Here is a 22,125-nt window from a genome sequence, read left to right as displayed (position 1 = left end):
CCAGATGTCATTAACCTTGGGCTGAGGGCAGAGAATTAGATCAAAGCCCCAAAGGCCAGTGGGTCAGGAAACTGTTCTCTCATCCCAGTGCTCAGCTCTGGTCCACTTGCTTCACAAGTGTACAGTATCTGCAGTACATCCCAATCATGACATTGTGCCTGTCAAGTGCCAAGTGGATGAAATCCTCACAACAACATTTTAACTATAACGATTTTTATTTTTTGACATTTCTAAAAAAAAAAACATATCTCCAGTGGGTCGTATGCTAATAGACTTGGTAAAAGTCTTCAAAACTCATTATAATGTGTTATAAACATTATTTTAGACATCATAACATAACTACATAACATAAAATACAGATATGATTACCCATTTTACAAGATCAAGCATGACAATTGCTTATATTTGCTGTGAGCATTTTGCGGGTAATTTAAAGGTAATAATCATTTTTGCTTTCTTCAGCTTGAGTAGATAAAGAATATGGTGAGGAATTGCACCGACATCTTTACAATAGGTAATCATCTGCTAAAGAAGGAAAATAGTACGGTGAATTAGATTTTTTTGTTGCTGTAATCTGGTGATGCTTGATAGATTTTCTAATGTCGTTCATGACGAATCACTGTATGTGATGTCTGCTGAGGCAGTATTACCACTCAGCAGCTGTTGTTCAGTTTCCTCTCCACCTCCACGCATTGACTTTAAATGTCTGTTATAGGCCCTCGTGTCAGGATAAACAAACAGTGTGACAACCATACCATACCTCTGTTCTTTCAGTATCTGTGCAACCAGACGACACTTGATGCAGACTTCATTATTGTTACATGAAACACTGTGATGGTCATAACACCATATATTGTTTTAATTAATAATTCTTATTTATGCATATTTATAAAGCTATAGGACATTTTAATTTACTGTCTGTGTTCCATGTGTATACATTCAGCTCTTCACAGACAATGGTACACTAACTTTTGGTCATTGTTACATGTTTTTCTGTGACCTTTTGGCTGTAGCAAAAGTGTTACAAAAGGAATTCAGTGTAGTAACATACACAACACTCGCTCAGTCTTGCCCTGCTGCCTTTTTCCATTGTGCTGTTTTGTTTTGGCTCTCATGCTCACTAGTCACTAGACCATTAGCAGCCTAATGTCCAAATTTACTCAATGCCAAGTCTTTTTCAGCTTGTATGGATCAGAGATTATATTCGCAGGGGAAATAATAGAGGTTTATAGTAAATGACTGCTTCAGTTTCTGCTTCTGACTGTGTTACACATAGTATGAATGCATGGGTGCTTATATGTAAGGAGAAGATTGTTGTCCTGGATGGATGAACAGTGGTATTTGATTTGCAGACTTCTCTTCTTCTCAGTCTGAATCTCTAGGCTTCATTCGCATTTGGCAGGCTCAACGTGCCGTTTGTCACTGCTCTCGCCATGTCCACTGGCACGTGTGTTTGTATGCATTCATACCGACATGTGTGCACTAACCTTCTCGCCACCGTGTGTGTATCTATCCTTGGTTGATGCATGGTCAGCCATTGTACAGCACCACTGTGGCCTTGGAACAGAGCCTGGACAGACAGATTGCAGAAGGAAGCTGTGAGGTTTTGAAAAAGGAACATCCCCTCAGTTCAGCGAAGGTTGGACGGAGGCATCATTAGGTTGACAGAGCCTGATACGGGGTCTAGTGGTGTGGGGGAGTTGACTGACGGTTTTTGACTCAAGGACATGTCGGTATCACAGGTTAATGACAGAGGCAGCCTTGGTACACTGTAGGGGATGCCACTTATCATACTGATACAGATGGCCTTTGTGTGTGTGTGTGTGTGTGTGTGTAAACTGCATGTATGTGCGTATGTCAAGTATTTGAGGCCAATATCGATTTGAAATTTTTAAGTATATAATAATTTGATTGCTGATATTCAACATTTTTGACAAATTATATATGAATCTGAATACACCACGAAATACCAGATTCCAGTGTAGGGCTGGAATTAATGTGTGATTCAACAAACATTTGCAAACAATCCTCGTACAGATAAACAACATTAAAAAAGTTCACAGTGACCCATGCCAAGTGCGTGTGTGTCTGTGTGTGTTGAGTAGTTTGCCTCTGTCCTAATTGTCCCCATTTGATCAGAGCAGTGGTGGATTTGGGTGCTTCCTTGTCCTCCCTACAGCTCCATTTATCACAGGCGGCAGGGGAAACACACAAAGGCGCTCTGTGCTTCAAGGTGAATCCCTTCAAATTGCTCAGCTTGTGTTACCTTGTTAAATCGATGTGCTTGGTGACAACCAGCAGCGATGGGAAGGAGACTTTTGCACGTCCTCTGTGACATAGAAGTGCTTTAGAAGTAGCCATTAAAAAGTAGTTGCAGCCCATTTTCTTATTTCTATTCCAGAGCACCGGTGACAGCTGTGGCTGCAGGTATCACATTTTCAGGTTGTCCGTCCATCCTGATAATGAATGATAGTGAATGCGATGTCTCAGACACACAAAATTGGCACAAATGTTCACACGGACTCAAAGATGAACTGATTAGAATTTGGTGGTCAGATGTCAAATGTCACTGGTCACTGTGTCCGCACAAAACACATTTTTGACCATAGCTCAAGATTGTAACACTAATTATGACAAATTTGATGAAGTGATGACAGCTTATGTCCAAAGGGTAAAAGGTCAACTTCACTGTAACATCATAATGTTCTGCAAAAATGCTTTTCTGGCCATTATTCAATGCAATACCAGAGGGGCTTGATTGTGACCATATTTTACATTTGGTTTGATACTGAATTCATGTCACACTGGCTGCCCACCTTGAAACTGTGGTGATCATATAGATGTTCTGTTAGGTTGAAAAGGTGGGTGAAGCATCCACTTTCATGGCTGCAACTTTGTGTTCTATTAGAGTCACCTTTATTAGCCAAGCATGTTAACACACACAAGGAATATGACTTTTATTTTCTTCATGTAAACTGCAACTTGATTGTTTGGCAGAGGCATACACCTTTCTAATTTGTTTAAAGGGAAGTTGCTTTTACATGTTATGCTTATGTCAACATTTGTTTCAGTTTGTTGTATTTGAAGTAAATTATAATTTATTAGTTAAACTCTCATTGGAGCAGTCACTCCAGTGTTGGTTCAGGTTCAGGTGTTTTAGAATAAGAAGTCTCAGTGCTTCCTTTACTCTCTCTTAAGTAACTTGGAAAAAAATGTGCACATTTTTATGTAGAAAATTCATAATGAAAGCATCAGCATAAGCCACCATTTCTATTCAATATGCACATTTTGATGTAAGGACCTGGGTTTGATAGTAATACATGTGTTTTGTGTGAATGTGGAGCCAACAGAAAACCTCTTCATTATACGCTTTCATACACAGGGCTCCTGGAAAGAGATCAACAGTTTTGGCAACATATTTCGTGCACCAAACCAGGGTGTCCCTCTCTCTGTTAGAAAAGAACATGGCAAGCTACAGCTCTTTATGTATTTAAAAAAAAAAATGAAATTAAAAATGGTCAGAAGTATTTACTTTACCCTTGTCATGCTTTAAGTTATGATCTGTTTTTGCCATGTAAATATGTTTTCAACTTAGATTATAACATGTAGGTAGATTTTTGACACATCCATGGTATACCTACACTGTTTTTTGAAAAAAGCCTATTTCACTGTGCATTTGGAAAGTATTTATCTGAAATTTGTATTTACAAAATGTTTCTGACAGATGCTACATATTTACAATGGTTAGTTTTAATTAAGTCAAATTGTTTTAGTTGCACTGAGGTTTCTTCCTAATTCTTCAACTTCTTTCAGCAATCTTTCTCTGATGCCATCATGGTTTTTGGATGGAAAAATTAGAAATGACAAAAATAAAATAAAATAAAATAAAATAAAATAAAAATCACTACAAATGATCCTGTTCATTTATAAAAATTGTATGAAACCAAAGTACAACTTTTGGATAAACACACCGGACTGCAGCAAGGTGAACTAAAATAAAATATTCTTGGACTCAAAAAAACTACTACAAACTAACTAGGTGTATAACACTTTGAGACAGGTCTAACAGTCTCTCAAAGAGAATTTCTGTCATCACATTCCCCTCACTTTAAATTATTTATTGAGAATTACACACCTGCAATAAATATAAATTAGGCATTAAAACTGTGACAGTCCGTATCCTCAGGGTTGACCCAGCTTTTTCACTGGGGAAGCGAGAAGAATTTCTGTATTGCAAATGTTTTGATTCCAGTTGGAAAAAAGCTATTAATTCAAAGTGATAATAATAATGATGATAATAATGATTTTAATGTAAAATGAAAATTAGTTTTTGAGTAAAGATTTTGAGTAAAGATTCTCAAAATCAAAACAGATGGTCTCATTATATTTTGATGAACCTTGCTGCATCAGTTTCCATATTTTAAAATAAAACCTGTTTTTTAATGAATCTAATTTATGAATCTGATTTCTTTCAGCAAAGGATATGTATCCCTTTGGGCCCTCATGTTTCTATTTTTCATGTGATATTTTTACCTATATGTCCATAACATGGCTTTGCTCTCATATTTTTTCATGTCATCTTTCTGTCACCCTCAGCGTGCCACCCAGGCTTCTACAAGGCGTATGCTGGAAACATCAGGTGTTCAAAGTGCCCACCACATAGTTTCAGCTATAGAGAAGGGGCTGCTATCTGTCGCTGTGAGAAAGGCTTCTTCAGGGCTGAAAAAGATCCTCCAACTATGGCTTGCACACGTGAGTATACCACTAACCAGTGTGTAAGACTTACTTACGACATATTACTCATTGGACACATAACCACGTAGATGTACAGAATTCTTAGCCCTCCTTTTAAGCTGGTGGATGACTCCAGTGGTCTCCCAGAATTGGCTGCGGCAGTAAGTCCAGTTTTGTCTCCAGGACTTATCTGGTGTGAAACTGTGCATTAGAGAGTCTCTGGATGAATTACATGGCTTTTGTTCAGCTGCCTCGTCTTCATCGATGATTCACTGACTGTCATTATGACTTCATATTTGCATTAAATTACAGTTTAACCAGACTAATTCTCCTTTAATTAAAAAGCCATTTAGCTGTCACTGAGATAGACGGGGGCCACATCTGAAAGCTCTCCAGGGTGAAAGAGTGTATTTGTCTTTTACGGCAAGACAAAGCCAAGTCATTGTGGAGATGCCGTGAGTTTACAGTGCCCTGCAACAGCCAGTGTTTGCAAAAGAAATCAGAAAGGCTTGGCTCCACGTACAGTGTTTTCACTTCTAAATTTAAGCTCAGATGATGCAATAAATTGATTCTGCTCATAGAAATCCACACATTTCTACCCGCAGACTTTTCAGTGTAAAAACTCATATTGTTGGACAGCTATTAGAGCAGCAATCTTACTTTTTCATAAAATCTAATCAATAACAACAATAACAGTATAATGAAGACTGTTTCAGCTTTTCAAAAGTTGTTGTTAGCTATTGAACTAAGTGCTCAAGTTATGAACACATTCTAAATCAACACAAACCCAGTGTGTAAAGGCTTATGGAGTTGTGACAACTGAGCAAGCTAAGAGGAAAGGACAACCACATCTATTTTTACAAGCAGTGAACTCTGTGTTTACTCACTTAATGCATTTTAATCAGGAACCTGCAAGGCCACAGCATAAACTGTTTGCTTGATGTCAAAGAAAAAAAAAAAGAAATGGAGATTAAAGACGGGGGGGTTTAGAGGAAGACAGAGGTAGAGCAAGAAAGAAGGGATGTCACAGGAGGAGAGATAAAGGTGGAGAGAAAGTGTGAATGCTGGATGGAGTAGACAGTGAAGAGAGAAAGAAAGGAGGGTGATGATACCAATCTCCCTCTAGAGGAGAATAGGAGCTGACTGATGGCAGTGGGGTTTCTCAGCAGGAGGGGAGGTGGGTGGATTCTCCTCGATGGAGAGAATAGAGGAGGTGAGATAATGGCAGATAGAGGCAGACAGAGATAAAGAGAGAGAGAATGGACATAGAGCTGACAGAGGCGGAGGAGGGGTGGGAGGGGCTTTCCTGTCTGCTGAGATTTTTAGCGGAGGCAGGGAGGGAGAGGGATGGAGGGATGGTAAAGGAGAGGGAAACATCCCATTGTCGAGGCAGACAGTGAGCTTGGCAGGATGGGGAGTGTTCAAATCCCTCAGGCTTTTTAACTCCACCCTGTTGACAGCTGGCTGCCTGCTACAGCACAATACTTACCCTCACACACAAACACACACATCCCGACAGAACCAAAATACCTTGCCGAAGTGAAATGTGAGGGAGGTGAAATAACTTGGAATGTTTACTGCACAAGAGAGGAATGCATTATGAGGAGATGTGGTACAGCAATAATATGTCATACTTAACCGTAACAGTTTTATACTACAGTGTACCTGTGTGAAATACAGCTATTAAAATTAAGGGAATTCTTTTAACATAGATTAACAGACTGTGCTTATATTTGTGTAAAGAATACTGCTGTACTGTGTAATATGTGCATTAGCTGAGGTGTACATCAGGGGTCAATCTTGGGTCCTGTGCTTTTCTCAGTATGTGTGCTCTCTACAGTCCCTGACCACATATTAAGTATGCATCAACTTTACATGCTGGTATCTTCCCTTCTTCAGAGCAATATTGGTGCTGTAGTTACACTAAAGAACCTCTTTGATGATATTAAGTTGTCTTGTAATCCAGCCACACTGAAACCAGCCCCCCCACGAGTCTCAAAAGATAAGCAGTGCTGTGGATAGATGAATGATTTCTCCTGGAGACTGTAATCAATCCTTTATTTCACATGAATTATTCTGACATTTGCAACCTTGGAAAATTCACCCATAGAGAAACAAAAGCAGAACTTTGGCCAGAGCCCCATTAGTATTAAAAAGCAGCTGCTACACTTTTAAATGGAATCATTGGAAGAGAAGGCATTACATTATTATTTACCTCCAAGTCAATACATAGATTTGAACTACTTTCTGAACCCATGATCTTATGTCATCAGACAAGGCTTTACTGTGTAGTTTAAAGTCTGCACCAACATCCAGTCATGATTTTGCACTTGCCACAAATCTAAACAACTCTCTCTTCTGTTGACAGGCCCTCCATCGCCTCCCCGTAACTTAATGTTTAACATGAATGACACCTGTCTGATGCTGGAGTGGTTGCCTCCCAGCGACACCGGGGGCCGGCGGGACCTCACCTATAACGTCCAGTGCAAACGCTGCGGCCCAGAGCCCGACCAGTGCCAGCTATGTGAGGAGGAGCTTCGTTTCCTGCCACGACCGTTAGGCCTGACCAACGCCACCGTCACCGTGGTGGACTTCTCAGCGCACGCCAACTACACATTTGAGATTGAGTCACTCAATGGCGTGTCAGACATGAGCTCCTTCCCTCGCCAGGTAGCCATCATCACTGTCAGCACCGATCAGGGCGGTGAGTATGTATAATCTGAATTTTACTTGATGTTGAGAAGTACTTGCACAAGTCACTTTTACTGCAGCATATTATCAATAAAAGGTGGCTTCTGTTTTGTTTGGGTTAAAAAATCATATCATGTGTTAGTTAGAGACCATGTGTCAGAGACCATGTTTTTCAAATAATGTGTTTTAATCAAGCATGAGAGTGAGGTAAAGTCTAACTTCTTTTACTGCATATTATTAATCATTTCTGGCACTTTCACTCCACTTTTATAACCTTCTTGTCACATGCACTGCTAATAAGCTATTATTATTATTATATAATTAGATATTACTCATTTTGATTATTACATAGCTGTTACATAGCATTAGTTTTACATGCTACGGTGTGGTTTCCATATATCAGTGTATATAGAGTGTATAAAGAGATATCTTATATCAGACAGTCCAATTCAATCTATAATACTTCTGGGCCTAGTATCATCTTATGGTTATGCGGTGAACACAAATGCATCTCCATCATTCATTCACATATGCCAGCAAAGTAACTGAAATACAAATTTGATTTTAGTGAGATTTGATGGTAGTTAGAACATGAGCCGGGGAACACTTTTTTGTTTTGTTTTTGGCAGCAAGAGTGCCACCATTTGGTAAGAACATTTCAAGTTTTCCCTGGATCTTTACATAACGCAGACTGTAGAACTGTGAAGAGATCATTCCCCATTTTTAAATCTACTCTGTGGAGTTTTTGACCACTAGTGAGTGGGTTTGTCTGCGCACACACACAAAGGTGACGCAGTACACATTTCTGCCAGTGGTTTCACATTATTCCACTTATCAAGGTGGCGTTAATGTACCCAGAAACAGAACCATGTGCCAGCAAAGGCAGGGCAGCAGAGGACTGCCAGCAAGTAAATATGGATATAAATGATGCAGGTTTCAAAATGATCAAAAATCAGCTTTGCGAATGTTTATGAGAAAGGAAAAGTATTCAACATATTTTGTTTGATGTCAACACACAGCATGTTTTGCTGAGAAACACTTAAACAAAAATGTAAACAAAAATTGGATTCTATTTTCCTGTAATTGTCTTCTACAGTAGGGACAACCTGGCTAAAATAACACAGCTGAATACAATTGCAATAAAGATGGGTGCATTCACATCTGCTTAGGGCAATTCTGCAAAATTTGATGGCATCTCATTTATAGATGGCAAAACTTGATTGATTTCAAATAGCAACAACACACTTTTTTTCTCACACTTTATCCTTGAACCCCTATTACCCAAGACAGGAATTTTGACTGCCTTAACACCAATCAGAATGGATGTCTTCACTGTGTATTTTGGCTCCATATTCATAATAAACAGTGCTAAATATTTCACAGTTTGCATACTTTTGTTGATTGTTGCTGTCATCCTCAGCCTTTTATGCAGTTGGCAGAGAAAGATAATTCTAGAGTTAACTCAGAATGACATTACAGTCAGTGTTCTTCTAGTACTTGTAGTTTCATGTCCTTAACTGCTGCTGTAAATGATGGCAGGAGGCCAAAGGGGGGGTTGTCACTAGCTACCTACTTGCTACAAATAATTTTATGCTGAAAGGCCCATATTTCCTCTGGGACATGGTTTGGTGTGTAGAACGCTTATGCTTTTAATTTGTGATTTGCAAACACTGTGTTTTCTGTTTTCTCGCTCCTCCCGCTCCCATCCTCCCTTGACTATTCTCTCACCTCTTTTTTCTATTGGTTGTTTGTCCCCCTCCTTCCTCTCTCTCCTGTTTCCCATTTCCAAACATGTTTGTTTTTTTCTTTATTCTCTCTTCTCTCCTCCCTCCTTTCTCTCTCCTTACCTCCATCCTTCTGTTGCTGTGGGAGAAATACATTTACTCATACAGCCAAAATACATTAAATGTATTATTCTATGTCACTGGAGACAACTCTAGCCTTTACAGGTAATTCTGTGTTGCACAGAGCCTTCTTTATTTCATTAGAATGCCCAGTTTAGCACACAGTCGTGGCAGGTCCCCAGGCTGTACACCAGACCTATTTCATCACTAATATACCCAGCTGCAGCTATTTAAAACACTCAAGGGAAGAGGCAGATTCATGGCCCTCAGCCTGTGATAAACAGGCTGATGATGTGTTTTACTACCATCACCTTGACAGAAACTAGAGATTAGTTTAGTGAGTCTATGCACAGCATCATTCATGGCAAATATAATGGAAAGGTAATTGATTACATAGCTGGTTGTATGTTGCCTTACAGTGGGTAGTGTGCCATCCAGCCCATGTGCTGTTAGTCCTGGTTTGCATTCCAAAGAATTTGTGAGTTGTATGGAGCGGTTCCAGCCCAGCACTATAAGTGGAAACTAATAAACCTCTCACCTTCTCCCACCCTCTCAGCATTTGCTTTTAGCCAAGCTAACTGCCAGTGCTGTAGATGTAACTATTACAACCTTAAACAGTCATACAAAATCTCTGAAACATTGTGACATAGAGTAGCTTAATTTACATGTGTGAGTGGTGACACATTTTTCCCTTAGGGATCGGACCTGTACGATTCTGTTGAGAACAGAACTGAAAAGTAATGTGTTTGACTTAACACGCGCCAGTTGCTGTACTTACTGAACACTTCCTGTATACTCCTGTATATAATGAGCACTGACCTGTGTAATTCAGGGTTGCAATGTTGTTAATAGACTGAAAATCTCAGACTACCTGCAGCCTTGCATTATTCTTTGCAACATTTTCCTTTCACACCTCAACTAGGTGCTAATTTCAAAGGATTTGTTACTAAGGTGGAGATTGACATATATAAGATGGTAAACTGTATACTGTAAAAGTGATTCTTCTGCACCTGTGGTACTGAACTATTTTAGCCGTAATTACTCTCCTCAACAAATGCACAGCACTGTGAAACCTAGGGTTACATTTGTGCTTCCTGTAGATAGATATATCTTCAGTATTTCACCTTCTGTCATTCTTTTTATAATATGTTACAGTCCTGTAAAGACTGATCAACAACAGATTTGTAAGAGGGATCAGGTCAATCAGCCAGGCTCATTGATTTGATGAAGAATGTCTGTTGTCCCATTGTCAGCAGTGTAGATGACAGTGGATAATCAAAAGGTCAGCATATTCCCACAACTCAAAGATAACCAGTGCAGACCTTCATAAGAAAAGGAAAACTTGCATGCTGCATGCTGGTATGCATACATACAAATACTTATGCACATATGCTTCCCCAGACAGATCCACCTAAACTTCTTTGTGATGAGCTTGTTGGAAAAAAGTGCACAGAAAATGCTAACACTATTAGCATAGTATTGCCATCAGCAGAAATGAGGCAGCCATGTGAAATTCTATGTGTTGTGAGGAATATGAAGACTCTCCTGTAATAATGTGCAGTAGCCATAGATAAATTAGACTAGTAGATTAGTCATTAAAATGCAGATGGCCCTTTGGGTGAATGCTTTGTGGCAGCGAGGTTAGTCCCTATGATTTGTTGTGCCTAGGAGAGGCTGCTTTGCGAGCACACGCACAAACATGCACACACACACCAGTACTGTACCAATGCATGAGTGGCGTAGAGAAACTATATAGGCCTGCGATAATTTCCTGTCAGGCATAACCTTTGCAATATTTTGTGATTCATACAGTGAAGCTCATCTGATGTGTGCATCTGTCTTTGTAACACACACATACTGAGTGTGAAGAATTATAAAGCATGAGGATTAACAGCAGGGGAGTGCCTTGGCCCAGAGTAAGTTCCCTCATATTTGAAGAAAGAGAATAAGCGTCAGGGGAAATTATGTGTGCATATGCAGGTCTTGAACTCAGCATCAGGAGCATGGCACTGTTGTGATCTGTCTGACTCACTAGTTTGTGGTCAACATAAGGGCAGAAAGGTTCACATCCAGCAGCATGATCTGTACTATTATCATGCTTCATCCGTGCTACTGAAAAATTCCCACTAAACAATCAGTATTTTCCCACACATTTGACATTTTAATGTAGTTGCCCACATGTGCCGTTGATCTAAGGAGGCCTGGGTGTTTTCACAAAGTAGGTGAGTGGGTCAGAAGGAAAAGAAAAGAGGCAGCTGGAGGACATATGGATGTGGAAGGTTAAGTGAACAGTGGAGAAGTGAAATGAGGGAGTAAGTCTGGAGGAGAGACTCAGGGAAAGAAAAGAGGAGGAAGAGAGAGAAAGAGGTGTTATGAATGTGAAGAGCAGGACAGAGACAGATGAAGTGACAGAGAAAAAGAAGAGGGTGTTAGAAGATAGAAAATGAGAAGCAGAGTATGAGAAGATGATTGAGCGAGGAGAGGACCCAAAGAGCAAAGAGAGGGGTGGCAGAATGAAGAAGACGGTAAATTAGCTGACAAGAAATGTGGGCAGAGGATAAAGAGAGTGTGGGAGAAGAGATGCAGCCACACGGAGACATCTGTGCACTTGTGTTTGTGTGTGTGTGCACTGTAAAAATGTGATTTAAGTTAGATTTGTTTTTTATTGGATGGCCATCTTAACCATTGAAACTTATTTATTTCAACTAAATATATTTATTTTTGCTAAAATATGTTAATTACCAAAACATAACATCACGTGAACTCCCTGCACATCCTGCTTTTGTCATTTTGATCACAGTAGGGTTTGGCAGGGGTTCACCTCCACCTATTTTACTTTCATTGGATGAAAAATGGAAGACATTACAGTTTGATGCAGCACACAACAGCACCACCACACACTTGTCAACACCACTTTAACACTAAAAAAACTGAACAGTGTGTAAAAATTTGCATGTCCACTGATTTGCATCGCATGTCATTATACATAGACATGTACCTTTCCAGTTGCAGATCACCTTAGTTAAGTTATTCAGTAACACAGTAGGTCATTATCACATCTAACACCACCCCCCAAATAGAGCAGCATCTGTATTAATTAGACATGAAGCCCAACTACAAACTCTTGTGAATATATCTCCACAAATTTCTTATGGTTAACCTTTTTTGGTCAAATTCATTCAAAGTGTTTGTCAAAGTGTTGACAGAACTTTTCATAGTTTTGTGATATCTTAGAAAAGTTGATTGCTGTAAGTTTAAGAAGTGTTTGTTTGTTTTTACAGAATGTGTGTGTGTGTGTGTTTACTATACACGAGTATTAAGGTTTTGTTAATTAAAACAAAAATATAATAGGATGGAAGTTGAGATTATCAATACATGCACCAAATGTGTCTGTGCATGTCATGTATATGTATCTTACATTTGTGTGTGCGGTTACACTTACTTTCTTTGAAAGGTATTGTGCATGCGTGTACACAGCACATGGATAGGAGGATTTTAAAAGTAACTGCTGTGTTTTATAATGTAGACTGGGAAAGATGCATTGAGAGGGGGTGGATGACTGTAGAAAGAAGCGAAGGAGGAGGAGGAAGAGGATGAGAAAGAGGAAATGGCCTAGAAACAGGAGAGTTGCTTTAAATCACAGGAAGCAGCTGGGTAATTGTGTATGTAACTGAAAGCAATCAGAGACAGATTGGGTCCTCAGTTGCAGCGACATATCAGAAAATTTTCACAGCAACTTGAGAGACTCTAATCAGACAGTCTTTTGTAGATGAAACGCCAGTGGGTAAAACTAACAATCTCTCTCTCGATCTGCATGATGATATGGAATAACGTGGGAGGAGCTGGTGGGATTAGTGCTGTTCATTGACTTGGTATTGACTCCAAGTGTCCAGATCATTTTCATTTGTTTCACTCACCTGAAGGCATATGTAGAAATTGTGCATCCATAATGATGTTATACCACCATCCACAGAGTATGAGTTGATTTGAGGTAGTGCTTGTCTGGATGTAAACCAGAAACCATCAAACCATACATGATTTCAGGGTTTGTCTTTCATTTTCCTCTCGATGGGAATGTCGTTTTTCCCCAACACTGATTACCCATCACCTTCTTAATCTGTTACCTGCTTTCTCCAGTAAACAGTGCCAACCGCACTGATACGCCAACACCATACATAATCTGAGACTTTGTCAAAATCTAAATTGATTTGAAAATGTGCTTAGAGTTGGAGCTTGGAGTTAATGGAGTGCACATTAGGGTGTAGTACAGAGATTAATAAAAAAAAAAATGATGATGTTACGGTAAACCTGAAGATGTTGATTCAGAATGCTCAGGACTGTTACCCAGCAAACCTTATCCACACTTTTAGGTTGAGGGTATTGTCCTGCATTGTCTGTACTGTACTGTGGCATTAGTTGCATTATCAAATTCTTACATGGCAATATCTTCCACTGTACTCTATTTAAAGCCTGTCAAACCATGACAGTTAATTGTTAATCAGTGATGTTCACTTATTCCATAAAGACCACTGGTAAGAAAATGAGTGAATACAATGATGTTGTTGCATCTGCTCCATAAAAATTTTATCACTGTCCCCATTTATTACAATTTGTCATGTTTTCTTTTATGGGCACTGGCAGTACAAATGTGTTCAAATTAGAGCTTCCATTTTTCTGGACACACAATAACTCGGAGCCAAAAAGATTAACTTCTCAGTTATATGAGTTGTTTTCCTCTGTAGGCTTATTGCTATTTTACTATAATGTCTGTAAAAAGTGATTGAGCTGAATACTGAACCTAACCTGTGTTTCTCTATTCCAATTTCTCTCTTTGCTTTCCTTTTTGTTCTTTGCACCTTATTGCTTTGACACATTGACACAGGTTTATAAGGTCTGCTGACATATTAAGAAAAAGGAACAATTACAAAGGCAATCATCTGCCAAGAGAGTTTAAAGTGTTTTCAGTTTAAGCATTTTGACACTATCAGGAAAGGGAAGTTCATGAGGTTGGTTTTTCTGGGTGCCAGTAGAGACTCTTAGAATTTGTCTGAATAATGCTTAACTTAATGGTCGGATTCAGGTTTAACTCCTGGCAGAGTATCTTGGTTTTTATACCCACATCTGTCAATCTTAATACCATCATGTGCACACAATTGTTCATGGCAGATTCTATGAGAAAACCTCTGGCCCACCTTGATCTGCGATGGCCCTCTGCCATTCCCCCAGCCAATACCAACATAACTGTGCAGCAGTGGCTATAAATGACTAGTGTGTATTAAGGTCCTGGGCTTCTCAGCCACCATACCCCTCCCAGGCAGCCCTCTCCCGGCATCATGCCATGGTCTAACTAACTATGACAAATTAGCCCCACACTTAATTACTAGCCTGGGAAAATCACAATGATGTTTATTAGGTGCGGCATCATAAAGCGGTGTGTCCGTGCCCCGAGACCAAAGCACCATGCCAGAGAAACACTAATAATAACAACAGCCATACAAATTGGCTGAGTGGAATGACCGGAGGCCCCCGAGGCACCAGCCAGGGTAGGGTAAGGGGGAAGGTGACTTTCCATGGATGAATCGATATTGTTCTCCACTGCACCGCTATGCTGAGCAACAGCTACCATTGTAGACCTGCCTGAGATGGCTGAAATCCAGTATGTGTGTGTGTGTGTGTGTGTGTGTGTGTGTGTGTGTGTCAGTTGGGTAGATTTAGCTGTGATCCTTAGTCCATTATGGGTTAATAGAAAGAAGCAGACACTGATGAAAAATGCTGAATATATCTCATTACAGAAGAAGATTTGTTCTTCCTTGACATGCAGTCACATGAGCATGTGTATCTTGGGGGGGTCCTCTGTCTGATAAAGATTAAGAGTGTGTGTGTGGGAGGGTAGATGTTTGTGTGTGTGTGTGTGTGTGTGTGTGTGTGTGTGTGTGTGTGTGAGACCACAGCTGGGCTGGTGGCACTGGCCTTGTGGAGAGAGCGGTCATAAATAGAGCCTCCATGCTCGCTGGCTTATTAACAGCTGATTTATCTGCCTCTCTGTAAGAAATGCTCGCCCTTGGCACCCAGGCCCAGAGATCGGCCCCAGGGGGCCCCAATTACACGGTGCCATGTGTATATGCGAAACTGTGTTGAACGAATATTTTGTGTTGTCGTATCATAGATGTTGTGTGTGTGCACGTGCCTTATGTGGCTGTATACATCAATGCAACTGTTCAGTGCCAGGGTCATCTTCATCATCACTCACTCTCTCTCTCTCTCTCCCCCTCTCTCACACACACGCACACACACACATTCGCACACACTCTTTATGCCTCCTGTGGAGGGAGATACAGGGAGGAACAATAGGATGGGATAAATTTATTCGACAGCTCTCTGCTTCTACAGTGATTTATCAGAGTATTTATCCTGGTGATGTGCCTTTATCTTTCTTTTTTCTCTTCCTTCTCTATCTCTCCCCCCTCTCTCAACTTTCTCTCCCTCCCATACTTTTACATTAAGGCCATGCGTATGTTTCAAGTGTGAGTGTTCATCATTATAAGCACTGACAACACATGCCATTTTATTTTACTGTGTCAAGCCAGCTGGGTGGCATTGATTTACTGCATTAAGGGCGAAGTTTAAAGACCTTGTCTCATTTTATCCATAATGTTTGGCTTTTTCCCCCATGTGCATTTCAGAGATATCTTTCCTTTATAATCCTATCAGCAAAATGTCCTTTTGATCAGATGTGTTTTTTTTTTTTATCTCTCCCTGCCTGATTTTTTGGTTCAGCAATATTTTATATGTTTTGCAAAGAATGCTGACAATCTGCTGCATCTTTTTTATCCTCATTGTAACTTCAATACAGTTTTAGTTACAGTTAATTACCATCAATAAGTTTTACATGGGGGTGGGGTATTGCAATATTCTTCATATTATTATCAATATTCTTGTTACACTATGCAATTTTTCTACAAGATAAATACATAATTACTGTACAGTCATAATTATTACCAATAATATATGTTTCACAGAATATATAATACAATACCCTCTAATCCAGTCAGTGATTAGATTTCAGCTGTATTTAAACACCAGAAGTAATTTGACAGATTATATGAATCTATTTCAGAAGTAATTTCAGTTTGATTACATCTAGTTGTACATGTTGCACTTGTCCCCAAACAGTACAGTATGTGCATACATACACTGGACTTCACACCAAGTCTGCAATACAATGCTTACTATCATCTGCGAATTGAAGCACAGGATGAAGGGCTCACGTTACTCCATGAAAGTGTTGCCTGAGGGAAAATGAGTTTATCAGCACCTTGCAGCACGAAACACCTTGGCAGTTTATCACTAACAAACAAGTGCTGAAAGTGCTATTTCATTTATCGAAAACTTTTTTTTCCTGTGAATCTCACATAAGTGTCTGTCAGGGTTGTTAACACATCAACATACAATTAATATTCCGATACTGTGACGGTAATTGGAAAATGTGATTAAGATGGAGTAAAATATCAATCTGTTTCAATCTGCCCCGCCCATCTCTATTTAATTAATTGTATTGAAATTTTACTGTGCAGTTCAGTTGAATTCATTGGTACATTATTCTAGAAGAATTATCATTCTAAAACAGCTCAGCAATTCAACCAATATCAGACATGACTGTGAGTAAGTTAAAAAAAAAAGTTGTTAAAAAACAGCATAAGTTTACAAATCTAAGAACTTTACCTAGATCATATAAGCATCATGAAGTAGCTGACTGCTATGTCTACCTAATATTTAGGGATCAGTGGAAATCAAGTACCCAATACTCTGTACCTTCTCAAGTACTACTCAAGCTTTGATGATGGAGCATATGTTTTGATAAGTCTGCTCCACAAACAAGTGAGGTTGTCTTTGTTTCTCTTAATGGGATCCACATCAGTCTTTCCATCACTGTGGTTGTAACAGAATGCTGTAAGCTGAATGATTCACCTGCTGTGGATGTTTTAAGCCTTCAGTATAACTACACTCTCACACCAGTGTTGTGGTTTCTCTGTGGTCATTTCCAGCCCTATCCAACCCCATGTGAGTGACCTCAACACCCAGGGGTGACTGATCCCATCACACACCCACCAGCAGTTCCCCACACTGACATCCTCACAGTCTTCATCTCTGCCTCCTCATACTCACTCCTTTCTCCCCAAGATCGGTGGTGAATACCAAGAGGATCAGAGCAAGTTTCAGCTGCAGCTGTATTACTGGAAATAATGAAGTGTTTGCTGTCATTGCTTTGTTCTCATATTCATCATAACATGAGGAACACAGAGGATTTTTTTTTTCCTCACTGTAGTCGCCCTTGTGCGTGTACAGTATGAGTTGCAGACCTGTCTTCTTTTTGAAGTGATGATTAAAAAACTAATCATGCTAGAACAGAGCTGTGGTGGTAGATGAAAGGGAGATGGACGTGACTTATGAATGTGTGTGTGTGTGTGTGTGGATGTTGTGTTCAAGTTACACGTGACTTGCATCACGCATAACAGTATGTTTTTTGTTAGCATCAATAGCTATGCAGTTACTTACATCTCATTCCTGATCTTGGAAATTGTTTGACAATACAGTCCCAACTCAAGCTCCATTGTTCCAGAGGTTTAGGTGTATCACTCTGGATGGAGTTCCCTTCATCCACTGCAATAAGTTTTTAATTTGCAACAGGGTTATTATTATATGGGTTATCTCGTGTGATGTATTCAGACATCAACACTCTCAGAACATGCTCAGAAACAGTCTGCTGTAGACCCACAGCAAGTCTCATGTAACACCAACAGCCCTGGTTCCATTCCAACATGGGACCCTTTTTGCATATCATCCTTGATCTCCAAGATGTATAGTTTATTCATGTATTCATGTATATACATATCATTGTAATGGCATGTACATACAGTACATTCATACAGGATGCCTCTGTGCATGTATATACATGGCATGCACCTAGTTTGAATTTTCATAATGTTCATTGTTCGTTGATTTACATGTCATGGTTGGAACCTGTTGATGTACATGTAACAGCCAGCCTACTCATACTTCACCCATCCATCTTGCTTTCAACAAGGAGAATATAGGGATGTGCCATATGTTTTATAGAATATTTAAAGCTGGAGGAGAAACAATAAATCTTAGATAACACCATGATGGTATATCATGTGGCCTACTCATCCTGTTCCAATGACACGTCAAAGACATGGCATGGTAATGACATGACAGCGCCATGTCACACCCCTCATTACTGAGGATGGCACATAGACATACTGGATAAGATATATTATCCACTTCATCTTTGACCTTCTAGTGAGGTGATTACTATTATAAATAAATGGAAAGCAAATTTACTTAACCCAGTGCAGGTTTCAGAAGATACTTTGACTTAACATTTAAGATTAAAACTTAATTAGAAATACATCTGCATAAGATATCTTATGTATCTTACTATTAGTTTATGGCATAGTCTCTGTGCATGCTGATCTTAAGTTAGTATTAAGTGCAAATAAGACATTATTTGAGACTCATCATTGTTCTCTAAAGCCAGATGTGTTGATTACTAGAATATGTGCAGAGGAGTCACAGAAAGTAAGAATCTTTGAACCTGACTTGATGAGAAAATGACATTCAAGTATCATGTACATCAGCAAAAACTGGTTACTTGTATAGGAGAAGATGCAGCAATGATTGACAGAAAGCAGGTTGTTGAGGTAGTTTTCATGTCTGTCTTGGATTATGAAGATGTAATCTACAGACATGCTGCTGTCGCCTCCATTCTTAAACCCTTGGATACTGTTTATCATTACACCCTTAGATTTATCACTGGTGATGGCTGTGGTACTCACTATTGGCATAAAGATTAATAGCAATGCCAATGCAGCCATATAAGTCATTATTACTAACTCATCATTACATTACTTGGATTAGTCATCTGGACCCTGTCACACTTGTTCCAATGATTGTCTTAAACTTCCCGCAGTTAGTGCTGAATTTGTGACCCCATGTCCTGGGATGTTTTACAAAGTACTTTAAGACTCAGTACATTGATATCCTTTGGTTGATTTAAATCCCTACTAACAAATCATTCCACACATGTACATAACTGCGTGATGATTTGCTTTTAATTATGTTTGCTGCTGTTTTAAAAGTGTAATTATGTTTGACAATGCTTGCTCACTCGACTTTGTTGTAAGTTAGGGCAACCTCAATGAACTTCTTGAGTATAAATTAAGGTTTGAATGAGTAAATAAATTTCACATCTTGTAGCTGGGATTTATTATAATCAGTGTAATTTCTGTGTGGTTGTTCTGCAGTTGGGGGTAAATAGACTAGTCTGTACAAGAACGGCTGTAGTAAACAGAGAGCAACATATTTTTAGCTTTACTCTGTTTATATTGCTTGAATTAAAAGCCATGCACATCACCATGGGACATGACAGGTAAACTGCATCCAACACTTACAGATGTGTCTCACTGTCTGTCTGTCACCAGCTTCCACCAGACCAAAGGAGCTTAAATTCTGTGCAGTAAAAATCTGTGCTGAGGGTATTCACCCTGTGTGTAACCATCCTTCTCTCTCTCTATCAATCTATTGTATAACTACTGTATCGCTCTCTGCTCTCAAGCCTGTAATAGTGGCAGCAACCTTTGGAATGGGACACAAACTGATGAAATAGAGAGTAAGGACTGAGAGCCTAGGAAAGACAGTTTCCATAAAAGGTGGCAAGAGTAGAGGCACAGATAGAGAAGATGACACTTGATATCATCTTTGTGCTGTCTGTCCAAATGTGGCTTATTTAAAAAAATATGGTTCTCGGTGGAAAATTATACCATTCTTTGTAAGCAAATGCATGCATTTTCATTCTAATACTTATACAAATAGATGACAGATTCAATTATTTCACTTGATGGTTGTGAAATCAATGAAACCTCATACTGTGGCCATCCCCCAGTCCAGTACAGAGACAGAACTTTGATATTAAATGATCTGCAAACCCCAAGGTTACTTTCAGTTACTATATTAAATGAGATTACATTTTTTTAACATCCTCTGCAAGGTTTTTAAAATTATTCTCTGCTACAGTGTGTGGGCATGGAAACTACAGTATTGCTATCTTGGGAAACTCTCTTTCAGTGGATATACACTACTGCAAATAATACATAAAATGTATTGCCAAAACAGTTTTCTGTTGTTGCATTCCAGTGCTCAGTCTCCACAGGAAGACTGAAATGCTAGTATAATTTCAATCTCTTTATAGCCACTCTGTGCTGTGAAGCTCCTCTCATCTTTATTGAGCAGATGAGAAGGTCTCAGCGGTAAATATGTGTGGTTGTACACACTTTATAAAGCAGACCAACTTTCAAACTCACCTATCACTTTGAGTTCTTTAGGGAAATGGTGGGTGCTTGTGGGAGTGTGTGTGTGTGTGTGTCGGTAAGTTCTTTCAGTCTGTGCATAATGCTGTTTATTCTCTTCTGGCACTCCTGACTTTTAATAGAGTGAAGTCCTCAAGGAGAGCAAGGAGACGCATGCACATACACATACACACACACACACACACACACACACACACATACACATGGTGGGCTCACACTTTCTTCATCTCTCTTCAAGACACATTATTAATCTTCACATAGAAACCGGTCTGTCCATGAACCCATCAAATTGAGACTGCACCAAACCCTCCCTTGGTTTAGTTGTACTTTTTTAGTTTTAATATAGAACCATGGTTTTTAAGAACCATACAGGAACAGAGCCAAAGACAGACAAGAAAGTCAAAAGATCAATCAGATCAGTTCAGATCAGATCAAGTTTTATTGTTGCTGTAAATTTGTAAGAGCTGTTGGCATCATTGTTTAGCTACAGAATAGTTCATTCAAAAGTCTGGTGTCACCAAACTTAAAAGGAGTAAAAACAAGTTACATGTTACATCTTCTTTCTATAAAGTCCTGGTAACTTGTCAGCCTTTCACAAAAGCTTATGGAGGTAAACTCCCAGTTTTGTCCGAGCCAGTTGAATAATGCTGTATTCGTAAAAAATTAGCATGATTGAGTGCACTTGTCAGGAGAGACCGCTCTATGTATTAGGAGAGTGGAGTGCTGCGTTTGCAATTGTGCAAATAGCACCGTACACACAAACACACACATGCAGACACACACATGCATAACAACTGCGCAACAGAGTGATGGCTGTGTGAGAAACCCTGCACCTGAAAATGGAGTGATAATGCTGAGTAAGATGGTCGCATGCACTTTTCCACAGGCATGCGCGCGCACACACACACACACACACACACACACACACAAAGACATAATGACTATAGCTCCATCAAACTGGCGTGGGCTGTAGAGTAGTGACCTAAATGGGTTGGGATTGCAACATCATTGGTGATTACCATTGGAAGCCTTGTGATGTATAGCACCTATAAACAGACTATAGAGGAACATTTTCACACTGGAGCACAAAGCTATGTAAAGCTCTCTGAGACAAAATACCATATATCTATCATTAAGAGAAATGCCTCGGTACACAAAATAACATAAAAGTAAAACAATTTAACTTTAACTATATTGCTGTCGCAAGAATTGCAACAAAAGTGGCTGCTATTAGGTTGTCAATTTTTCAGTTGCCTTTGTACCACGTTTTTCTGCCATATCCCTGATGCTCACTTAATACATGTGTTGCTGTTGGCACATGATGCCTTGACTACTCAAGCTGTTCATTTTCACAAATCAAATAATAAAATCTATGCTGCTAATTGGTTATGAAACTAATAGGATCCACAGTTGTAAGCTAAGGGAAACCAAGGCGAGTGTATTTGTTGGCATGTTTTATACAAAGAAAT

At 39.4% G+C, this 22,125-nt stretch overlaps 1 protein-coding gene across 2 annotated transcripts in view; it reads left to right on the top strand.

The window, feature by feature from the left end:
- The window catches only part of LOC108900553 (ephrin type-A receptor 6), a 188,157-nt gene that overhangs the window by 71,463 nt on the left and 94,569 nt on the right, over window positions 1-22,125 (top strand). Inside the window, exons 4-5 of one of the 2 annotated variants that reach the window (XM_051070334.1) lie at window positions 4,597-4,752; window positions 7,103-7,438. The exons of the other annotated variant lie outside the window; for it this stretch is intronic. Coding sequence (XP_050926291.1) covers window positions 4,597-4,752; window positions 7,103-7,438 — 492 coding nt within the window. The remainder of the gene's footprint in view (window positions 1-4,596; window positions 4,753-7,102; window positions 7,439-22,125) is intronic. 2 annotated transcript variants of the gene reach the window in all.

This window comes from Lates calcarifer, linkage group LG1 (genome assembly GCF_001640805.2).
Source record: "Lates calcarifer isolate ASB-BC8 linkage group LG1, TLL_Latcal_v3, whole genome shotgun sequence".
In the NCBI taxonomy this organism is placed as follows: Eukaryota; Metazoa; Chordata; class Actinopteri; family Centropomidae; genus Lates; species Lates calcarifer.
This window is presented reverse-complemented; position numbering and strand designations above follow the sequence as displayed.